Genomic DNA, 25,064 nt, shown 5'->3' on the forward strand with positions numbered 1-25,064 from the left:
AGCCCAGAGGTCTGAGTCAGGGCCCTGCTCCAAGGTTCTAAGTTTCAGAAAATCCCAGCCTCTTACTTGTGTTATCCCAAGCCTCGGGGTGATCACTATTTCCTATAATTCTCACCTCTGCAACAGCTGTGTCCCGTCTTTGCCTTTTTTCTTCCCTAATACCTGTTTTTCTTCCCTAATATAAACAACTCTTTATATTAAGTTCCCTATTAAAACACCTGCTGTGGTTTCTGTCTCCTGATTGGACTCTGATACAAGTCCAATAAAGGAACTCATTCAGCCTGATTTCATATCAACACTTCTTTAAGAGCACAGGTGCTGGACTTCCCTGGTGGCTCAGTGGTTAAGAATCCACCTGCCGATGCAGGGGACACGGGTTCGAGCCCTGGCCTGGGAAGATCCCACATGCCGGGGAGCAACTAAGTTCCTGAGCCACAACCACTGAGCCAATGAACCACAACTAGTGAAGCCCATGTGCCTAGATCCCGTGCCCCGCAACGAGAGGCCACCACAATGAGAAGCCCGCACACCGTAACAAAGAGTAGCCCCCGCTCGCCGCAGCTAGAGAAAGCCCGCGTGCAGCAACGAAGACCCAACGCAGCCAAAAATAAATAAATAAATTTATAAAAAAAGAACACAGGTGCTGGTTGCTATTTTCCAAGAGGTCTTTATTTATCTCTATTAATTCATGCTCCAAGGGCAGGGACTAGTCCTCAGTTTGAAAGATTCAGAATTGACTATGTCAGCAAATAAAATCAAATCAGTCTCTGAATCTTTTATAATGTGCAGTGAGCATGTCGGCCCTATGCTCTAGAGACAACATCTATTTTCAAGGCTGATTGCTATAGAAAGATTCTTGAAAAGACAGTCCAGAAAAAAGGAAACACAAGAGACCCTAGGAGAACTGTCTCCCAACATTTATCTGAAGCTTGCATATAAACATAGAGCAAAGACAGTTAGTTGGATAATTGAATTGCTTACATTTCCACACCAGAGATCTATCTACAGGACCTAGAATAGTTGAGTCTTTGGGCCAGTGTCCCCCTTTCTTATTTAGTGACATTACGTCTCTCTGAATCTAGATTTCTCTAAATTACAGGATACTGATCCCTTTTCTCATTGACACAGAAGTAAGTTGGATATATAAATATTGTTAGTCAAGTCTTCTTCTGGCCAGTAACTAAACCATCCTGTCCCTGTAAAGTGAATGCCTTGTCTGGATGTTACCCATTATGAGATTTAACTATATAGAGAGGACAGTCATATTTGCAAGTAAAGTAGTCCCCGCTTATGCACGGGGGATGCGTTCCAAGATCCCCAGTGGACACCTGAAACCGTGGATAGTACAAAACCCCATAAATACTATGTTTTCTCCTCTATGTGCATATACCTATGATAAAGTTTAATTCATGAATTAGGCACAGTAAGAGATTAACAACAATAACGAATAATAAAACATAACAATTATAACAATAACTGTAATAAAACTTATGTGAATTTGGTCTTTCTCTCAAAGTATCTTACTGTACCGTACTTACCCTTCTTCTTGTGATGATGTGAGATTCTTGTCCTGGGCAGGACAAAGCGAGACAGCATGAGATTTCTTCGTGCTACTCAGAGCAGTGCACAATTTAAAACTTATGAATTATTTATTTCTGGAATTTTTCATTTAATATGTTTGGACTGTGGTTGACCACAGGTAACTGAAACTGCAGAAAGTGAAACAGTGGAAAAGAGGGGACTACTGTAGCTGGAAATTACCTTACTCTCCCTTGGTACCACCCATCCTCAATCTCAAAGACCACCTTAGAGATCTAGTTTGAGCATAAAATTGCTTTCTGCTGTTTTTCCTTAATATAGTGCTAAGGAAATCTATCTTCTATCTATAAATATCTTTACAGTACACATTGGTTCTTAGAATCTTAGGAGAAAGTAATGCCCTAGGTATTAGTAGACTAAGATTCTTGACCTCCTAGATCAATGTCAAATGTGAGATCATAGCTGATGCCTGACTTATATAGGAAGCAAACAATAAATAGTAGTCGTACTGTCAGGGCTCTGGCAAATAACCAAAACTGAGTACATTTGTGCAAAATAAAGAACTTATTATAAGAATAACAGGGTGTCTTCTAGAAATCCACAGGCAGGAAAGCAGCCAGTTTTGGAATGCCTACCCTGCCTTTGCCTTTCTGTATAACGTGACCCCATTCATTGCCATTCATTCAACTCCTTATGTGCCAGGCACAGTATTTGCAGCTCAAACACAATAGGAAACACAAACTGATAATTTTTTTTTTATAGTTTAAGTCCCAGAGCTTACAGTCTAGTGAAGAGAGACAAATCAAATGATCACACAAGTAAATATAAAACTGCAACTTTGGCAATGCTGAGGAAGGCAGGTACATGGTGTGAGTGTGTAAAAAAGGAGGACCTCACCTACTTGGGGAGGTCAGGGAAGGCTTTCCTGAGGAAGTGAGGACTGAGCAGAGGTCCAAGCTGAAACAAGCAATAACAAAATGTTAGAAGAAAGGGAAGAGCTTTCCACGCAGGGAGAGGAGTAAAGGCCTCCTGGCAGGAGGAAGTATGGCTGGAGCTCTATGGCTGGAGAGCAGAGAGATCAGGTGACCTGCCCAAGGTCACAATAAAACCAGGGTCAAAGAATGGGGACTTTAGCCCAGCTTTACACAATGCCTGGGCTATTTCCATTCCAATACCAAGCCACCCTAGCCAGCAAACATTCTTCCCACTCAAAACTTTCCTTAGGGACAGAGGCTCATCGGTTAATGCTCACTACAAAGGGTAAAAATGACCAAGTAGAACATGAAAAAGAAATGCAAAACTTGAGCCACAGAAACCGAGAACCTTGCCATAGAATACAGTTTGTTATTTCCTTGTTGAGCTTGACCAGTCGGGGACTGGGGAGCCTTGGGGATTGTCCATGTCAGTAATACTCAAAGTGTGGTCCCTGGGCCAGTAGCAGCAACAGCAGCAGCTCCTGGGAACTTAATAGAATTGCAAATCCTCAGGACCCACCGAAGACCTATGAGTCAGAAACTTGGGAGGTAGACCCAGCAATCTGTATTTGAACAAGCAAGACATCCTGCAGGGGCTTCTAATGCACACACAATGGTCTACATCAGAGGTTTCCAAACCTGTCAGACCATACCAATCACCTGAGGAACTTGTTAAAACATTCCTGGGCTATACCACCATATCTACAAAAATCAGAATCTCAGGGTGGGAACCTGTATTCAGATGATCAGCCTGGTGTGGGAGCCACTGGTCTACATCAAAGTAATACAGTATCTGACACGGTGAGCAATCAATTTTCAAATGCCATTTTTCCTTGCTAGGTAATTAAAGACAATAAGCACCACAAGCTCTACAAGCCAGACTCAGTACATAATATTTTTCTTTAATAAATTTATTTTATTTATTTATTTTTGGCTGCTCTGGGTCTTCGTTGCTGTGCGCAGGCTTTCTCTAGTTGCGGCGAGTAGGGGCTACTCTTCGTTGCAGTGCGGGGCTTCTCATTGCGGTGGCTTCTCTTGTTGAGGAGCACGGGCTCTAGGCACGCGGGCTTCAGTAGTTGCGGCCATGGGCTCAGTAGTTGTGGCTCGCAGGCTCTTGAGCGCAGGCTCAGTAGTTGTGGCGCACGGGCTTAGTTGCTCTGCAGCATGTGGGATCTTCCCAGACCAGGGCTTGAACCCGTGTCCACTGGCAGGCGGATTCTTAACCACTGTGCCACGAGGGAAGTCCCTCAGTACATAATCTGACTGATAATCTTCTATCTTCTCAGCTCTTTGATTTTAAAACAGTACCTTTCAGAGATTTCTTATTTTGATGAATGTCTCCTTGTCACAGTCTCATATATCATATCCACCAAAAACCATATGAGATCTAATAAGTGCTTACCAAATTCAAACCTTGTTATTTTAGTTTTGGCCAAAATACCTGTTCTTGAATATGTCCCCAAGTTCCAAAATATTCAAAAGAAGAGTGCCCAGCCTTGTAACACAAATATGCCTCTAATTCAGAGCTTTTTTTTTTTTCCTGCTTCTGCAAGGAAATAGATTTCTATCATAGTGATTTGGCAGTGTTTTAAATAAACATAAAAATAAATATGGAAAGAATTGAGACAATATTGTCTAAAAACAAAAACCAGAAAGTATTTCCAGAGCTGAAACCATAAATGTCATCCTGGATTTATTTTCAAGCAACAGAATTTTCAAGAATCTTAAAATTCTTCCATATCCTGGGATTTATGCAGTTCATCTGCAAATAATATTGACTGGTGTACTGTAGGTAATTTTATATGTCTCAGAAACACTCAAGCAAGACAATGATATATGACTTACTTCCCTCAAGATATAAGAAGGTCACAGTCCCATGAGAAGGGACAAAAAAATGAGTGGTTACTGTAACATAAAAAAAGGCCCCAAGTACTGGTTATCTTCAGATAGTTTAGTGGTTAGGGTCAGCAATCTTTGATTGTGTAAAACCATAATTTGTGAACTGGCTGCTGCTACCATTCCAATAAAACAAAGAAGTGGGACTTCCCTGGCAGTCCAGTGGTTAAGACTCTGCACTTCCACTGCAGGGGACGTGGGTTTGACCTCTGGTCAGGGAACTAAGATCCCACATGCCATGCAGCCAAAAAACAAAAAGGAAGAAATTTCAGTAGTTTTAAGAAAATGGAGAAAAGAGCACAGGAAGGAAAAAAGGTAGCCTTGATTAAATAACTCTGCCTTTGAAGATATTAAAAAGAAATATCTAACTGTAAAGTTAATATTAATAGATTGTTTCCTATTATACAGTATCATCTTCAAAGAAAAGAAAAACAGAAACCCTTCTGTAGAGCCCCAAATGTAGAAGGCAGTATCAAGAAGGTAAACCATTTCAAATTCCTATCTCATACTACACACAAAATAAAGACCAAAATATAATATCACAAACATATATTACAAGAAAAAAATATATTTTTGTATGACACGAAGCCCCAAAGCCATCAAAGAAAAAGCAATAGATCAAACTTCCCCAAATTAAAATACTAGCAAGAGATTGAAATATTAACAAAAGATTAGGATCCATAACAAAGTGTCTGTACAAATCAAAAAGAAAATGTACAAGCAACCAACAGGAAAATAAAGTACTAGAACAGGTAATTCACAGACTACAATGGCCAAAAAAAAGGCTTAGCTTCACTAATGTCAGGGGAAAGAAAGCCATTCTCTCACCTGACAGACTAACAAAATTACTGTATCTGCTGTTTGTTGAATATTCTTGTCCCTCAAAAAGGTCATCTAAGTATAACCTATGTTATCTTTGAAAGGCCCAACACTGGGGACCACTCCACTACCGCAGTGAGAGGACCGCCTCTAGGGGTAGGAGGGTTCCAAGGAAAGGCACACGTACCTCCCCAACCAGTGCCATGAGGGGTATGGAGACAGAAGCCTGCACACCACCCAGTCCTTCTTACAGTCTCACATCCTTCTCACGCACCTGAATGGTAAGCCCCAACTGAACTAGGACGAAATGTTTACTTTTTTTTTTAAACTTTGAAGTCTTTAAGTCTTACATACTGGCACATTTCACGTATCAGCAGAACTAGTAAAAAGGTTTGTAATACACTGGTAAATTCCCATGTACGTGTCAAAGAATAAAATTTCAAAAAGTTGGAAACATAACACAGTAAAGCACGGGTAAAAACAAAGGTTTAACTTATTACCAAAGGGCCCTGAAGGGTGACAAAAGAGGATACCAGAAAAGAATGTGGGAATAAGGTCACAAAGTTAGATGCTAAAGTGGTTAATGTCCTACAAGGCTAAACAACTGTAACATCCTTTCTGCTAGAGAAAAATAGCATGTCACTCCACCAAATAGAGATCACTTGCAGCTTATCAATAATGTGCAAGTTAACATCTGGCTGTACGGAGTCTGGGCCATAATCAATCACAAACAAAAAGTGGCAGTTAGGACTTCCCTGGTGGCGCAGTGGTTAGGAATCCACCTGCCAATGCAGGGGACACGGGTTCGAGCCCTGGTCCAGGAAGATCCCACATGCCGCGGAGCAACTAAGCCCATGTACCACAACTACTGAGCCCGTGTGCTGCAACTACTGAAGCCCGCGCACCTAGAGCCCATGCTCTGCAACAAGAGAAGCCACCAAAACGAAGAGTAGCCCCCGCTCACCACAACTAGAGAAATCCCACGTGCAGCAACAAAAACCCAACGCAGCCAAAAAAAAGTGGCAGTTAAACGTCAGCATCTAGCATTGTTTGTTAGACAATACTCTAGTACAGTGGTTTCCCAAACATGTCTCAGGACTCTGTCACACTCTTAAAAATTATCCAAGAGCTTTTATTTATGTGAGCTGTATCTACTGATATTCATAGCATTCGAAATTAAAACAAAATTTAAACATATTAATTCACTTAAAAACAATAAACCATTTACATATTAACATAAATAACATTTTTCCAATACAAAATATATTAGTGAGCTGAGTGGCATCATTTTAAAGCTTTGCAAATCTCTGGGATTTAAAATAACAACTTATTGATGACAATAATTACAGCGGTTACAGAGACTATATAGCAGGGATAACCAGATAGCTAGTAAAAATACAGTAAAGGTCCTGAGAACCACCTGAGTTAATCTCTAAAAACTCATATACATAGCCTCAACCCACCACCTTAGAAAATTCTAGGAAACACAAGAATAGCCAAGCACATGGTGATGACAGCATCACACACTGTGTAGCCTTTAGGAGATCTCCACTGTACTTTCATAAAAGAAATGAGAGTGAAAAAGGCAAATAATGTCTTAGAATTAGGAAAATAGTTTCAATTTCATAGCCTCCACGAAAGTGTCTTAGACACCCCCAGAGGTCCCTGGACAACACTTTGAGAACCACTGCTCTAGTATGACACTGAAAGGGCATAAAGTAATCCACTTCTCTTATTTCAAGTTTCAATCCTTTTTAAAACATATTTTTAATAAGAATGTAATTCGATACAGCCTTTTAAAGGTCATTTGATTTTTGATCCTAACGTTCTTTTCCACAGAAGTATCCAGAGGTGCGTACACACACCCATACACACAGAGTGTGTATCACTGTAAACTCAGTAGTGTTCACGGTAGTATCATTAACCTCAGAGAAAAACTGGAAACATATTTCCCCATTGGGGAATGATTTAAAAAGTGAAAGCATATGTATACATGCATGCATATATATGCATATATTTATATACACATGCACAAATGTTTGTGACATATTGTCAAGTGAAAAAATTTGCAAAGCATTATCTATGATTTTTCCATTTAAACACAAAGTTTATACAAGCATATTTAGATACTTATATGTGTTTTAAATGTCTGGAAATACACACCAAACAGTTAACAGTGGTTCTCTGGGGAATATGAGAAGGGAATAGTTATATACTACTGGATTATTTGAATTTTTACAATGAGCATATTACTTTTGACATTGATAAACAACAACAACTAAAAACAAGATAACTAAGAGACTCAGCGACTAAATGCAACGTGGTATCCTGGACTGAACATCAAAAAGGACATTCTTGGAAAACGAGCAGAATCCAAATAAAGCCTATAGTTCAGCTTCACAAATTAAATAAAAACATAAAAATAATCAGAACAACATACAGACACTAAACTGCAAATACGTGACCCAGGAAACGATGGCATTCGCTGCTAATAACCAGAGATGACGCTGCCGGAAACTGGAATGTGGAAACCTTCACACAATGGGCGGAAGGTCCTGAAGCGAAGACATCATAGTTTCTCCAGGGTGTGTACAAAGACTTGTTTAAGTCGGCTGGGTACGGAAGATCGATAGAAGACACTTGCTCTCTTTATAAGACCCAGAAAGTGTTCCAAGCATGAGCCACAACTGGTGTTTCACAGGAGGCACTGCACTGCAGGGCACAGTCTATGGCAACAGCTGTTTAAGAACAGAATTTCAATTTGGGGTCTTTTCTCTGTACATTCTGAGTATCTGTCTTCTTTATTACTCCGTTTATTCACACTTACTGATGTTCTCCTCTTCCAGTTTTTTTTTTTTAACATCTTTATTGGAGTATAGTTGCTTTACAATGGTGTGTTAGTTTCTGCTTTATAACAAAGTGAATCAGTTACACATATATATATGTTCCCATATCTCCTCCCTCTTGCGTCTCCCTCCCTCCCACCCTCCCTATGCCTCCCCTCCAGGCGGTCACAAACCACCTAGCTGATCTTCCAGTTTTGAGGAAGAAATAATAATTTGTTCCCTAAGCCACTCCCAAGCTGCCTCCAGGTATGCTAACAGGAGACTGCTCTGGAGCAAGCCTGCCCTCCAAAGCTCCGCTTCCACCACAGATGAAGTGGCTTATTCCCAGCCTTGTAAAAGAGGCAAACAGTCACTGGACAAAGGAAGTGAATAAGGCAACATTCAAATGCTAATTCAGGGTGTGGGCTGTGGAGGTTAGAAAACCATCAGAAGAAAAACCTCCCTGGGCTGTTCCATCAGTGGGGCTCTCTCCTCCCCTCTCCCTCAGGACTCACTGACCACCTAGCACCCAGCAGCACTGGAGAGCTCTACTGCACAGAGCACCACCATTTCCACATTTAAATTAAAATATTGATACATTGTCCACTTGAGAATTTAAATGTCTGTTTTTTAATGGAAAAGAGGGAGGTGTTAGTGATAGTAAATACAAAAATAGGTTGAGCTTTTAAATATGTCCAAAATATAGTTTTCCAACATGGCACTTTTGATATACAGAACAAGGCACAACATGAAATATACAGAATGATCTTAACTATGTTATCATAAAAAGTTATAAAAACTTAATTTTTCTGATTGGACAGTTGATGATCTCAAGGAATTAATTTGTAATGATAGGTATCTTTTTTTAAGTTCCTATCTTCTAGAGATGTATGCTAAAATATATAGGGATAAAATAATAAGATGCCTTAGCATTTGCTTCAAAATAATCTCAGGTGGAGTGGGGTGGGGTAGGGTGGGTTGGAATGGGTGAGGTGTAAATGAAAACATGATTGGCAACAAACTGATAAAGTGTTGAAGCTGCACGATGGTTGGGAAGAAGGGTATCATTACATTATTCTCTTTTTACACTTCATATGCTCTTACATGTGCTTGAAATTCTCCAAAATAAAATGCTTTTTAAAAAAGCCACAAAAAGGAGAAAAAAAAATTAAACAAAGATGTTTACCCAAAAAACTGAGGACTATAATGAATAAAGAGATTCAATTAAAAGTCTGGATTAAAACAATCGGGGCTTCCCTGGTGGCACAGTGGTTAAGAATCCGCCTGCCAATGCAGGGGACGTGGGTTCGAGCCCTGGTCTGGGAAGATCCCACATCTAAGCCCGTGCACCACAACTACTGAGCCTGCATGCTACAACTACTGAAGCCTGTGCACCTAGAGCCCGTGCTCCGCAACAAGAGAAGCCACCACAATGAGAAGTCCGCGCACCACAGTGAAGAGTAACTCCCCCTCGTTGCAACTAGAGAACGCCCGCACACAGCAACAAAGACCCAACACAGCCAAAAATAAATTAATTAATTAAAAACAAAAAAAACAATTGACTACTCTCTCCATATGCTCCAAATTCCTTGAAATGATATTTGTAAAAACAACTGAAGATTTACAACAGGGAAGAAATACAAGATAAAGGAGGATATCAGGAAACCAGTGGTTTTGAGAAACTCCTATAAAATGGTTTTCAAAATGTGGTCCCCCCAGACAAACCTCATCAGCAACGCCTCAAGCTTGTTAGAAATGCAAATTCTCAGGACACATCCCAACTCCCCTTACTCATAACCTTTGGGGGCAGAGCCCTGCAATCTGGTTTTAACAAGCCCTCCAAGTGATTCTGATGAACCAAAGTTTGAGAACCACTGTAAAACTGATCAGGCTGACAAGAAACAAGAGAGGAAGGCCTCAGCCCAAACCAGCCCTAGAGACAGCAATAGGAAAGGTAAAAGCAATTACAGGGATACTCTAAGCTGAGTCCTCAAGTGACAGAAAGCTGGAGGCCTCTAGCTGCAATAGTCAAGTGCTAACCTTGCCCACCCCCAAAACCAAGTGGTTGGTGGGAGTGGGAGACAGTTCTGCCCGGGATTAAACCTCAGATTAAAACCCTTTGTATTTTGGCAAAGAGATGGGAGCGAGGCTCAGACAACAGCCTAGATCTTTTGCCCACTCCCCATCCGTGTATTCTAAAAATTCTGCGGGAACAAGCTCCCTTTTCTCAGTCAAGGTAAACATCTATGGGAGCAAAGAAGGCTTCTACAAATGTGGGAAAAATCCATACCCACTACCAACCCATTAATCAAGTGAATCTCTTTCATATGTAAGAGTGATCTTTTAAGGACAACAAATAGTGATAAAGATAATTAGTAAACTGAACAAACAGAACAACTGACAATCAATGGGGAAAACAAATAATTCAAGGCATAGAAAATAACATGAAAATTCTAATTGATATCTTTAGAAATGTAAGGGTACTACACCTTTGAAAAAAGCAATTAGAACACGAAAGCAATCTTGACTATTTAAAAACAAATTACTAAACTTAAAAACTAAACAGAAAAGCTAAATGATGTAATGGACATGCTTGAAGAGGGAATTAGTGATCTGGAGGATAATATTTGAAGAAATCTTTCAGAATAGAGCAAAAAGACCAAGACAAATTATATAAATCCAGTGACAGGATCAAGTCAGGAGGTCCCATATTCACTTGATAAGAAGTCTAGAAAAAAAAAAGACAAAATGGAAAGAAAATAAAGAAATCATTTTAGAAATTGCCCTTAGTCTAAGAATGGTACAATTCTTCAGAGTGAAAGGACCATTAGATAAGCAGAACGAATGACATATATTATATCCCACATACCTGGGTGCATTACTGGTGAAATTTTAGGACTCCAAGCATAAAAAGAAAACCCTGAAAGTTTTTCATGAGGGGGAAAAATAAGTTTTTACCAATAAATAAAGAGAGAGAATCAGATTGGTGTCTGACTTTTAAGAAGCAATACTGGATGCTAGCAATCATGGTATAGCTTCAAAATTCTGAAGGGAAATGATTTTGAAACTAACACCCTAAACTTTTTTTTAAATTGAAATGAGGATTCAACATTTAATTACTTGATGATATGCTGCAGTAAACCAAAAAACTAACCCTGGGATGAAAGAAAAAGCAGTGAGAAGGAAACAGTGAAACTTATAGCTGTCTAAATAATGATGCATAATATCAAGACACAAACACACACACAGACCAAGATAACAGAGATTAATCTAAAACAAATCTCACACGATTACACCAGGAGAAGAGGTCCAGGTGGGGAAGTGACAGAATGCTAAGGTAACTGACTTAATTGCGAGATGGGTGAAAACTATGGCTACCGATTAACTGTAAATATAGAGAAAAGAGGTAACCCTTAAAGGAACAACAACAGGTTAAATTATTTCCAAAGCACTAAGAGGAAAAACAAGGAGAAAAGAAACAACAATCAATCAAGCCAATAAAATGGTAAAATAAAAACAAGCACGATATTCAGAAAATACAAACTACGATGGTAGGAATAGTCCAAACATTTCAACAATTTCAATTAACATGAATGGATTAAACTTCCCAGAGACTCTTAGATTGAACTTCCTAAAGCTGTTTTGACTACATTAATTGGGGAAAATAGGAGCCAATGCAGAAAGTATTAAGGACAAAAGAGAATATCTCAGTTATAAAAGGCACAGCTCACCAACAGTCACATAATGCTTTCACATCTCAGAAATCAATTCATTAAATGGACAATAAGAATGTAGAAGGTCTGACAATTAACCAGTTAAATCCAAAAAAGAACAGGCAAGTCACCCCTCCCCCCCATAACTCATAGAATATTTACAGATATTGACTATGCATTCCATAAAGTAGAAACCATACAAGTTACACTCTATCTGCTTGGAAATTTTAAACACATTAAATAATTCCTGGTTTAAATATAAAGGCCACTGAATCTGAAATTACCCACTAGAAATAAACAACAGTCACCACAGCTTAAGACTGTCAGACACAGCCAACGCAGTACTCAGAGGAGCATTTTCAGTTTTAAGTACATCTATTAGGAAACAAGAAAGATTGAAAATAAAACATTGCACAATATACCTTAAAGCAGTGATTGTCAGCACCCCTGGAGATAGAGTGGTTCTCTGAAAGTAGCCTAGGAGTCTGTGAATTCCTTTATATATTTTAAAGCCTATGGAATTTGCATGCTAACCTGTGATAAAACTGCAGACCAGTCAAAATTTGAATATTAAGTCAGTTTGTAACATTGGTTACTTCATCCATCCTGATGAGACGAACTGGGTTAAGAGTAACATCTTTGAATAATGCAAGGCCTTATTCATTTTTCTATCTTTAATCCATTGAAGTAGTATAAGAACTGAATTAATTAATGAACTGGACAGATAATTTTCCAAAATATGGGGCTCACTGGAGGAACAGAGTAAAGCAGAATAAAAAGGTCTGTATGGTGGTTACCAGGTTGGGAAACACTGACTTCAGTATGAATCTTAATCTCAGGTCTGTGATGTCACGGTGTTTCGTGCCTGGTGTTCCAGGATTTGGGATGGCATCTTACAGATGCAGAGGAACAAGAGGGCAGAGACCTGCTTACCAGCTTTCTTGCCTTATTTCTTGAAGGCAAGATTCATGGATTTCAATAATAACAATGTCAGATAAAGTTAATTTGCCAACTACAACAAGAGACTAATTTATAAAAATCCAGTTCCTTTCGCTGTACGTCAAAAGAGTAGAGCTCTAGCACTAGCTAGCACAAATGACTAGAACATAAGAGCAGAACCAAAGATAAAAAGATCTTAGCAGCTATTTATTTAAAACATTTTTAGGGCTTCCCTGGTGGCACAGTGATTGAGAGTCCGCCTGCCGATGCAGGGGACACGGGTTCGTGCCCCGGTCCGGGAGGATCCCACATGCTGCGGAGCGGCTGGGCCCGTGAGCCATGGCCGCTGTGCCTGCACGTCCGGAGCCTGTGCTCCGCAACAGGAGAGGCCACGACAGTGAGAGAGGCCCGCGTACCACAAAAAAATAAAAAAAATAAAAAAAACATTTTTAGAAGGTTCAATTACTATCTTTACAGGACAAATTTTAATTATTTAAAACTCAGGTACCATGATTTCACAAACTACTGTTTATGCTATAAGAAACTAATTGAACCTCATCAAGTACTATACTTTACATACTTTTTCAAAGGAAAAGTTTTTTAAAAGGTCCAATTCTGAACCATACCAAAAAGAAGCACTTCAACTGAATTGAAACACACACAGAGGCCAGATCTGTAATGTTTCAAATGATCAATATTTGTGCTACTTAAATGCCAATAGGTGAATTTCAACATGTCCTTTGAAATAAACAGTGAAAATTAAAATTGCAAGACCTTCTCATTGTATTAATTTGCTCTTTTTGTTTATTTCTAAAACATCCCCCTTTGCTGAAGTTAAAGAATGACTCTTCCTCTCCCGTATTAAAAACAAAATGACTGTATTTCTCTCCCCAACCTATAGCTCTGCTCAGCTGAATTAAAATTTTTTTTAATTTTTTTCTTTACCCCTAAACCAGTACCTTCAATTCTTAACTGGCCCAAGGGCAGACTTCCTTACATGACAGCAATAAACACAAATAAAAAGTAGAATTCTGCCAGCAAATATTATGCATGATCCCAACAATACAGACACAGTCTTAAAAATCAGTTATGTATTTATTTGTATAGAGTCAAAGGAAAGACTTGAAAATCCTACATAATAGCCCATGAGGCTTACAATTTAATTACTAATCCAGTTTAAAAAAAAGAAAAGGTTTTCCTCCACAAACTTGAAGATGTTACTATTTTACATGCTTCAGATATGTGTACTAAAACACCGGACACCTATTCATCTTTAGTTTTTGCAGAAGTAGTATTAAGTCCAAAAAAGTCTTTTTTAATGATGTACCGAACACACTGCAAAATCACATTTCTTTCATGTCGAATGTCTGGAGCTAAAAGCTAAAAAATGATAAATAAAAAGATTAGCTGGTAAATAAAATATATCCAAGAAACACCATCTAAAATAGCATGTGTGCCTTCTCTATATAAAGAACACAGAACAATAAAGATGTGTATTATATTTACTAATTATTTTCCTAAAACACAATGCAAGAATATTTCCTTTTAACCAAAACTATCTAGCTTAAGCACAAATGTTCACATTTGAGATCCTCTCTAGGACTATCAAGCAAAGGACAGGAAAAATAGGTTTAAAAGTCTACAATTCTTTAAATCTAAAAATCATGTCAAACAGGATCCTCCTAAACCCAAATCTATAAACAGTACAGAAAGTGGTAAGGAGATATGGTAAATATAGTAATAATGAAACTAGCAGTAAAAAATCCTAACACTGCTGGTCTTTCAGAACTTCCCATTTTTGTGTTTACTGTAATTGAAAGAGAGCTGAAAATCCCTGGTATCTAGAATACATAACCAAGGAATTATATGTGATTCGCCAAAAAGATTTAATGTAACTACTCATTTTACTTCTGATGTCATTAATTAGTTCAGAAACACCCACACAGGACCTTTCAGTAGAAAGATGATTTAATATACCACTTATGAGGTAAACATTAAAAAAATGCAATTTACTTTATATAGCATCAAAATTTACAAAACAGAGGACATTTCAGATCAATTTTTATTAAGAAGCAACTGTGTCTACATGTATTACAACATGTCATAGAGTGTAGTCACAGAACACTTCAGCTCCAGCAGAAGCATACATCTGACCAGGCAAAATCAGACTTCGCACAGAATGCCAATAGATAGTTTTACAACTCCACTGAAAATTTCAGAGTATTTCTATCACTCTTAGAAATGAAAGTTTTGGATCTTTGAACAGCTTCGTGTCCATCACTTAGAATCAAAAGAGGCATTGCTTCTTTACAATTTGAAGAAAGATCATAAATTTTTGAGCACATCATGCTGAGAATAAAGCCAATAATGCACAGAATAAACATAAAACCCTTTCTCTCCCTTCAGCCTGCACTGTATTTAGCTGTGCTCTCAATAGGAAAACTTTATAAAGGTCAGTACACTTCAATACCTATTTCTTTACCAACCACTTAAACCTAGATTCCTCTATTTTAAGCAGTTTTGAAAATTGTAATTATTCTACATTTACCAAATATCAGCTATATTTCAAATGCAGCTTCAGAATTAAGATACATAGATAACTCTTCAAGGAGCATATGTCTCTGGAAACCTTAAAATACACACACACAAGCCCAGGAGCTCTATCTTCAAGACACAAGAAGAACACAAAGATCAGAACATAAAGAAAAATCACTTACCATTTCCAGGAGATATGGATGGTGTGTTCTTGGTTCAAATAATGTCTGATAATTGCGATAATTTTTTTTCCTCTTAGGATTTGTGTTTTTGAAACTTTTCTTTTGGCTCTCATACTTGGCTTCTGAGAAATTTCTAACAGTTGCTTTAACATCTTGACTTGGTTTCTTAGGAGTACTGCTATGAAGAACCTGGTCTTCTGCCAGAACGTCTGCTTCAGTCTTGATGGGAGCTTCTAATGTGATGAAAAATAAACACAAAAATAAAAAACAAATTAAAAAACAGGGAAAACTTACAAAGATAACAAAAAAAAACACCCCATAATATTCCCCTTCCCCAGCCATAATACTGGCTACTTATTAGTTAAAACTGAGCATGTACAATGTATTATACAAAATTTTTCAAATTGTGAGCTATGACTGCCAATAATTGAGATTACCACAAAGAACTACAGAAAATGATCCCTATGAAAGAAATAATACCAGATGGAAACTTGGATCTACACAAAGGAATGAAGAGTGCCAGAAAGTCAATATGTGGATAAATACAAAAGACCTTTTTTCTCATTTGAAAAAAATTTTAAAGAGAATTGACTATTTAAAGCAAAAATAATAATAACAATGTATGTAGGGTTTATAACATCTATAGAATTAAAATCTAAGATAACAATAGCACAAAGGAAGGGAAGAGGAAAATCTAAGTATATTGCTGTAAGATTCTTGAATTACAGGAATACTTCACTTTACTGTGCTTCGATTTAATGCTCTTCACAGATAGAGCGTTCTGTACAAATTTCAGGTTTGTGGCAACATTGAGCAAGTCTATCAGCACCATTTTTTCAACATCAATTGCTCACTTCATGTCTCTGTCACATTTTGGTGATTCAATATTTCAAACTTCATGTCTCTCTGTCACATTGTGGTGATTCAATACTTCAAACTTTCACTGTTATTAAATTTGTTATAGTCATCTGTAATCAGTGATCTTTGATGTTACTATTGTAATTGTTTTGGGTCACCACAAACCATGCCCATAAAAGACAATAAACTTAATTCATAAATATGTATGTTCTGACTGCTTTACCTACCTGCCATTCTCTCATCTCTCTCCTTCTCCGCAGGCCTCCCTATTCCCTGAGACACGATACTGAAATTATGCCAGTTAATAACCGTGCTACAATGGCCTCTGAGTGTTCAAGTGAAAGGAAGTGTCTCGCGTTTTTCACTTTAAGTCAAAAGCTGAGACAGGCCAGAAGCTAGGCCTCTTGTACCAGTTAGCCAAGTTGTGAAAGCAAAGGAAAAGTTTTTGAAGGAAATTAAAAGTGTTACTCCAGTGAACACACAAATGATAAGGAAGGGAAACAGCCTTACTGCTGATATGCAGAAAGCTGTAGTGGTCTGGACAGAAGATCAAACCAGCCACAACATTCCCTTAAGGCAAAGGCCTATAATCCAGAGCAAGGCCCTAACTCTCTTCAATTCTATGAAGGCTGAGAGAAGTGCGGAAGCTGCAGAAGAAAGGTCTGAAACTAACAAGATTTAAAAGAAGCCGTCATCATGACATAAAAGTGCGAGGTGAAGCAGCAAGTGCTGATGTAAAGCTGCAGCAAATTATCCAGAAGACCTAGCTAAGACAATTAACAAAGGTGACTACACTAAACAACAGAGTTTCTATGTAGACGAAACAGCCTTGTATTGGAAGAAGATGCCATCTGGAATTTTCATAGCTAGAGAGGAGAAGACAATGCTTGCCTTTAAAGCTTCAAAGGACAAACTGACTCTCTTGTAAGGGGCTAATGCAGCTGGTGACTTAAAGTTGAAGCCAATGCTCCTTTACCATTCTGAATATCCTAGGGTCCTTAAGAATTACGCTAAATCTACTCTGCCTGTGCTCTATAAATGCAACAACGAAGCCTGGATGACACAGCACATGTTTATGACATGGTTTACCGACTATATCAAGCCTATTGATGAGACCTACTGCTCAGAAAGGGATTCCTTTCAAAATATGACTGCTCACTCCTGGTCACCTAGGAGCTCTGATGGAGACGTACCAGGAGATTCATGTTGTTTTCATGCCTGCTAACACAACACACAGTCTTGTCAAGTTCACATAAACATGTTTTGGGGTATATATGTGTTGGGGTATAAAACGAATCTCAATAAATTGAAAAACTGAAAGCATACAGAATATGTTCTCTGACCATAACAGAAGTAAATAAAATCAGTAACAGAAAACTATCTTTAAAAACCCTCCAAAAAATTGGAGCTGAACAAGAGACTTCTAAATAACCAGAGTTAAAGGACATATCACGAGAGAAATTAAAAAATATTTTGATATAAATAAAAATGAAAACAAAATGTGTCAAATTTGCAGGATGCAGCTAAAGCAATGCATGGAGGCAAATGTATAGCTCTGAATGCTTACATTAGAAATGAAAAAAATTTAAAATCACTTATCTAAGTTTCTACTGTAACGAGGTAGAAAGTGAGGAGGAAAGAAAGAGTGAAAGTGTGAAAATCAATTAGAAATAGACAACAGAAAAAAATCAACAAAGCCAGAAGGCAGTTCCTTGAAAAGATTTATAAAATTAATAAACACCTAGCAAGATGATCTGATCAAGAAAAAAGGGGGAAAAAAAACCCCAATTAATAGTATAAGGAATCAAAGAAGGAACATCACTATAAATCCTACATATAGCACAAGAAAATATCACAAACAACTTTATGCCAATAAACTTGACAATTGGTCAAATTGAAACAAATTCTTTTGAAAAATATAAATTACCAAAATTGGCTCAAGGAAAAAGTAGAAAATCTGAATAGTGCTATACCTATTAAGGAAATTTGATTAATTTAGAATCTTCCCCCAGAGAAAATGCCAGGTACAGATGGCTTCACTACTGAATCCTACAAACAAGAAAAAATTGCTGCAATTCTACACAAACCCTTAAAAGAGGAGGAGGAAACAGATCCCAACTCATCCCAAATCCAGACAAAGCCTATAAGAGAAGAAAAACACAGACTAATATTCCTCAAGAACACAGATGCAAAAATCCTTAATAAAATATTGGCAAATCAAATCCAGTAATGTATTAAACAGGTAATACACCAATTCCGAGTAGACTTTATCCCAGGAATACAGGGTTGGTTTGACATTTGAAAATCAATCGGTGTATTTCACCATACTGAGAAAAAAAACAACCACCACCATATAATCAGTTGAAAATTCACAAGTATTAAGATAGGAATTCCCTCCTCTCAGCCCCAAATGGTTTTTCTATATTTTTGATTACCATGAATTATAGGCTAATGTGATATAAATAGTTCTATCCTAGACGTCGGGAACTGAGTTCAATTGCCTGGACAAGAGTGTAACAGGCTAATCATATGCCTCAAAACCCTCAATATTCAAGCATTACATAGGACTGAATGTGGAAATTACATTTGAAAGGAAGTACAGGGTAAGTGTCAGAAGCACAGACTCTGTTACAAACTGTTAGGTTCAAATTCTAGATCCAAGACTTCCTAGCTGTGTGACCTTGGAGCAGCTACTTATCTCTGCCTAAATTTCCTCATAAGTAATGGCACCTACTTCATGAGGTTACTGCAATAATTAAATGAGTAAAGCACATTAAACAGTGCCCGAAACAGAGTAAGCACTATATAAGAATTTGCCCTGATAGTGATTTTAATGTGCCTTCAAACTAATGGGGAAAAGAGGAAAAGAAGAGAAATATAACCATAAAACAACGGAGCTAAGAATTCACAAGTGGTTTGCAGAGTTCAAAACTATGGGAATAATAATTAAAGGCAAAAAAGAAAAACTAGGGCACTATTTTCTCTTATGTCCCTCAATCATAGCCAAACCTGTTTGAAGAAACATAGCAATTTTGGGGAGTTGCAAAACTGTGCTTAACTTCTCATATGGCACAAACAAAAACAAAATCTAACATGCAAGACCCAGGACAGATAAAACGTTTGGAAATACTGCTCACTGAAATTTTCTTTCCTATCTATATCTTAATGATTCTGAAAGCCCCAGAACCAAGTATATAGCCTCTTCTTTTGCTCAGTCTTTCTGGAAGGACCCTTTCCTTGTTTAAAATTCATTCTGGAAAAGCACTATTCATGTTTAAGATCCTCTACACACTTCTATGTTAATTCCTAAGTTAAGACAGGTCTTAAATATGAAAATACGGTCATTAAAATCTGTGAGAATCAGACTGCTTCTCTCCATTTAGAACCCACTTAAATAAGAAGCCTTCTAGACGTTATTTCATGGTTCAGAGAAGGCTCACTTTATTTCCTTGGTTTATTTACTCTGAAGTCCCTCTGTGTCAATATCCTATCCTATCCTATAGCCCAGAATTAACACTGAAAGCTAGAAATTTGCTAGTGACCTGGATGGCTTAATAAAGCTGAATTCAAATTACATAAAATAATTCTTAAGGCTTAGGAATGTGAAGCAAGGACTTTTTCCTTAAGGCAGGACATTTTAAATAATTAGTCAAAATGAATTCATACAAAATCAAATATATCTTTTAACAGAGAACATCTTCTGTTATGTACTAGAAAAGAAAAGCTATGCATTACTGTGCAGGAAGATAGCAAATGCCACACAAAGAAAGACTGTAATGGAAGGCAATACAGTTGGCTTCTTTAGACATTTAAGTCCCTAAACCTAAGCTTTACATCAGCTTTGCCATATACTAGCTTTGCAAACCTACCCTCTCGAAGCTTAAGGGTCTATAAAATGGAGGGTTGAAACCTCAAAGATCCCTTCCAGTTTCCTTTCTTCCTTCTAATTTAAAAAATAGTGGCAGCCTCAAAATGAAGACATGAGTATAAAATGTTTTATCTTAGGAATGAGAGAAGAAAGCATTAGTACAGCTTGTTTTTATGGGGTTCAGTAATCTGGTAATAGCTTTCTTTGCTATCACCTGTCATAAATACAGATGATAAGCAGGAAATGTAATACGTGTTTAAAGAATAACTTCATCTTCGTATCAGTATAATGGAAACAAGAGTAAAGAAATAAATACTGTTTTTCTTAAGATTAAAAAAAAAAATAAGAAGAGGCAACCATCTGCTAAGGAATACTCTGATAAAGCCAAAGTAGTTTATGTTTCAAAATTCAACTAGCTACCATAGTAAAAGGAAAAAAGGAAAAAAAATTCCTGTTATAGATAGATCTAAACCTTAACTTTCGTATTAAAGCCCAACTCTTCCTTCAACATCTCAACTACACAAACATTGATTTTCTCTAGCCTAGCCAACATTAAAAGTCCTGCCATCTTCATCCAATTACATCCAATTACATTCAAACCTTCCCTTCATCCTACATATTCACTTTTAAGACCCTCTATTCTTGAGTACAGCCCCTACTGTGATTACATATCTGAGACACACACTCATGAATTCTCTCATGGTTGGTTGGTGAAGCCTAGATAAAATAACCATGCAGAGCCAGGTACACAGGCACAATAGGACACATGCTTATTCACTAAACAAATGCTGGATTACTGATATGAACCTTGGGTTAAGAACTGCCATACTGCCAAGCCTACTTGCAGCTCTTTTAGGTGGCCCTAAAAGAGACGCTAGTGATTGAGCTGGTTTATTATCATCTTTAAAGGTTAAGACATGTATCCTGAACAACGTTAACTTCTCAGAAAGACTATCTAAAGGGTTCCCTGTCTCTCAACCTTTAAAGTACATACACAGGCGAATGCAACGCAAGTACAGGGTTACTGTGTTCTCCAAATGAGATAATTTAGGTAAATGAGCTCTATAAAGAGCAATGCCCCATATACATGTAAGGAATGTTATTATCCTCTTTGTCACAAAGGACCTCGCTCCACCTGCTAAAGGTGCAAAACATGTTAAGACAAGGGTTCTTGAGAGTAGAGAGAAGTAATTAACCTTCTTCACTATATCTTTTAGAATATTCTTTGATTTCACTATGGATATTATCTCTTCCCCTTCCTATTCTTTTATTATTGTTTGCCCTTTTCTCCTAGGGGAGCAATACATTTCCACATTTCTCCCACTTCATTTCATCCCATGTTAACTTCTGAATCAAATGAAGAAGGAACTTGAGGATCAAAGAATGTGCATGACACATCTTGTCCTCAGATACATACACACGAAAGGATGCTACTGATGCGTAGTGTACATCAAAGGCAAAAAGCAACGAAACAAACCTAACTGTAACAACTGAGGCCATAACTTACCTTCCGGCTCACTCTCCGACCCCGAGAGGCTGCCATAGCTGCTCATTAGGGAGCACAGGGCTGGTGTCACTTCCTTAGGTATGACAGCACTTTGTGGTTTCTCCTCTTTATCGGACTCTGGAATAGAAAGACCTAAGAGTAAAACTGTATACCAAAAATATCTACAACCATAAGAAGGAAAGCTGACAGCCCCCCACTCCCTCATGTGTTAGTGAAAAGAAAGTAATTTCTGATCATTTCCTCAATCTTCCCAAAAATGAAATCCAGGAGACTCGAAAAATTTCCCCTTGGTTTAAATCTTTATGGTCAGATAAGCTATCTACCCCAAAGAGAAAACAGAGGGGCAAATGGAAGCTATACACGACTCAGTTTCTTACCATGCTTCACAGGTTATGGAACTTGGGCCTTCTCTAAATTAACCAGACAGTCTTTGTTATTATTTTATTTTATTTAGGCTATTAATTAATTTTATTAAGGTAGCAGGAAGGCCATAAACTTATTTGACTTCACTGGATTAGGATCACAGACTCTGAAAATTAGATTTATAATAAATAAAATATAAAATATCCACTCTTTGTTGTTTTTAAGACTGGGTCAGAGGGCACATATAACATTTCAACCATTCTATAGCTGAAGGCACAAAGAGTTCCGCTGAACTGAATCTGCCCAAAATTTTTATTATTTAGAACTTCTAAGAACTTAAGTAAACAAGCCAACTATGAGAATTACCAAGTACTAAGAGCCTGCCAAAGGTAAAGTGTTTGATCAGAGCCCAGTAAGCCTAGCTATAGCCCCCGGACACAACCTATTACATTTATTTTTGGCAGCTCTCAAAATGTATTACATCTATTCTAAACAAGTCAGTAATGCCTGACTGAAGAATGAAGACAGTAAGTAACCTGTCTGTGTAGTGAACCAACTCAACCCACAACCAATATGAAATGTTTCAAGACAGTACTTAACGTTTACCAAGTTAGTCTAAGGGAAACCAAAACATGCCAGTAGGAAACAGGAGGAAACTTTTATGTGAGTATGGAATTACCACCTTCTGGTGGATGAAGTTAAATCCTCTCTCCTCCCCCAATCCACACTGCCCAGCAGCAGCCCCTCCAAACACTGCTCCTTGTCGATTTTTAGCTAACTTATTACCTTTTCTCCTGAATTAATAAAGGGAAAGGAAAATATGCAGTTATATATATATATATATATATATATATATAAAAATAAGTTACTAGTGGATAAAACAGAATCTGCAACAATATTAGTACAGACACTGGTCATCTCATTGTTTGAATGATGACGTACCAAAGTGTAGTGTTTCCTTCTAAGACCCAAAGAGAGGCACCAAAAAGTACAATACAGTTGACTATATAATGCTCTTTAAAAGCATGAGCTCATTTAATCCCTATGAAGTATCACCTTCACTATTTTTTTTTTTTTTTTTGGTTGCATTGGGTCTTTGTTGCTGCACGTGAGCTTTCTTTAGTTGTGGCGAGCTGGGGCTACTCTTTGTTGCAGTGCGTGGGCTTCTCATCACGGTGGCTTCTCTTGTTGCAGAGCATGGGCTCTCGGAGCGTGAGCTTCAGTAGTTGTGGCTTGTAGGCTCCAGAGCGTAGGCTCAGTAGTTGTGGCGCACGGGCTTAGTCGCTCCGCGGCATGTGGGATCTTCCCGGACCAGGGCTCGAACCCGTGTCCCCTGCCTTGGCAGGCATATTTTTAACCAGTACGCCACCAGGGAAGCCCTGCCTTCATTATTAATTACAGGTGATGAAACCAAAATTCAGAGAATCTGAACTGGATGATCCTTTAGGTAACAAATCTATAGAACACATGGGTCAAATTTAAATTCTAGCTATCTGATTCCAAATCCCACTTCTTAACTAGTGGGCTAGAGTATCTCCTATAGATATATAAAGTCCTCTTCTTAAAATTAAGTCATCCTACCAAAATGTCTCTCTGGTCTAGAATGTTAATAAATGTCTTCCAGCTATAGCCCATTTCTCTGTTCCCTTTCAGAGCAAAACCCCAAATAACTATTTATATAATTCACCAGGGAACACCTGGGCCTGAAATTTCCTACAGCTATCTGACACGCTCCAGAATCTACTCCAATCTGCCTTTCAGGCTCACCACACCAGTGAACCTTTTGCTTCCAAGTTCACTGGATTCCTCTGTGTTGCCAAAGAGGAATACTTGTTGGTGCTCATCTTATTTAACTTAGTGATGACATCTGACAGTCCAAGTGACCCTTGAACAACACGGGCTTGAAGTTCATGGGTCCACTTATGCACAGATATCTTTCGATAGTAAATATTATTGAAACTGATCTGCAGTTGGTTGAATCCGTGGATTCGCAACTGTGGATACAGAAGAACTGCATTACATGGAAGGCAGACTACAGGTTACACTTGAATTTTCGACCACGTGGAGGGCTGGTGCCCCTAACCTCCCAAATTGTTCAAGGGCCAACTGTAGTCATGTTTTACTTTTAAAAACATTTCCTTCACTTGGCTTCCAGAACCCTTTCACTTGGCTCTCCTTTCCCAGTCTCCCTACTAAATTCTCTTCATTGACCAACTTCAAAATTCTTGAACGTCCCTGGGTCCGATCCTCAGCAACCTTTCTCTTTATGCCTCCTCCTCCTCTTATGATCTCATTTTATCTCAAAGTACTATCTAGATCCTGGTAAATCACAAATGTATACCTCCAGCCTTCAATTATCCCCTAAACTCCAGAATAACCTAACTGCTATTCAACATCTCTACTTGGGTATCAAACAGGCACCTCAAAGGTTAACATGTCCAAAAACAAGCACTTGATTTCTCCTCCAAACATGCCTGCCAGTAGTCTCCGTCTCGGCAAACGCCAGCTCTTCTTCATGGTTACGCCAAAACCTAGCAATCACCCTTGACTCTTCTCTTTTTCACATACCATATCCAATCTAGCCACAAATACGGTCAGCTCTATTTTGAAGATATATCCAGAATCATACTCCTCCTCATTACTTCACTTCTATAACCCCAGTCCCAGTCAACATTTCTTACCTGGACAGTTCTAGCAGCCTCCTAAAAGGACACCCTGATATGACCCGCCCACCTCTGCAGTCCATTCTCCACCTTAACACATCACATCACCTCTCTGCTCAGCCTCGGAGTAAAGTCCCAAGTCCTTTGCTGCCTACAAGACCCTACTTGATCTGATCCTTCACCACTTTCTTCCTGGCTTACTCCACTCCAATCTTGCTGTTCCCTGAATACACAAAGCATGCTCTCACCATGGGGTGTTCGCACTTGTTGCTTTCTCTGCTTGGAAAACTCTCCCCTCAGGTCTCAGCCCCTAATTTTACTCAGATTTCTTAATGTCGCCTTATCATACAGGTGCCATTGCTGATTATATAAAATAGCACACC

At 38.3% G+C, this 25,064-nt stretch overlaps 1 protein-coding gene across 1 annotated transcript in view; it reads right to left on the minus strand.

The window, feature by feature from the left end:
• Positions 1-8,660: 8,660 nt before the first annotated feature.
• NUFIP1 (nuclear FMR1 interacting protein 1) overlaps positions 8,661-25,064 on the minus strand; it is a 48,860-nt gene continuing 32,456 nt past the window's right edge. Inside the window, exons 8-10 of the mRNA XM_022574882.2 lie at positions 21,656-21,772; positions 15,423-15,655; positions 8,661-14,085 (exon numbers count right to left, since the gene is read on the minus strand). Of these exons, the coding sequence (XP_022430590.1) occupies positions 13,969-14,085; positions 15,423-15,655; positions 21,656-21,772 (467 nt within the window). The 3' untranslated portion in view covers positions 8,661-13,968. The remainder of the gene's footprint in view (positions 14,086-15,422; positions 15,656-21,655; positions 21,773-25,064) is intronic.

The sequence above is a fragment of the Delphinapterus leucas genome, chromosome 18 (genome assembly GCF_059928025.1).
Source record: "Delphinapterus leucas isolate spDelLeu-1000000601 "Yukka" chromosome 18, BTC_Dleu_Yukka2, whole genome shotgun sequence".
NCBI classification, from domain to species: Eukaryota; Metazoa; Chordata; class Mammalia; order Artiodactyla; family Monodontidae; genus Delphinapterus; species Delphinapterus leucas.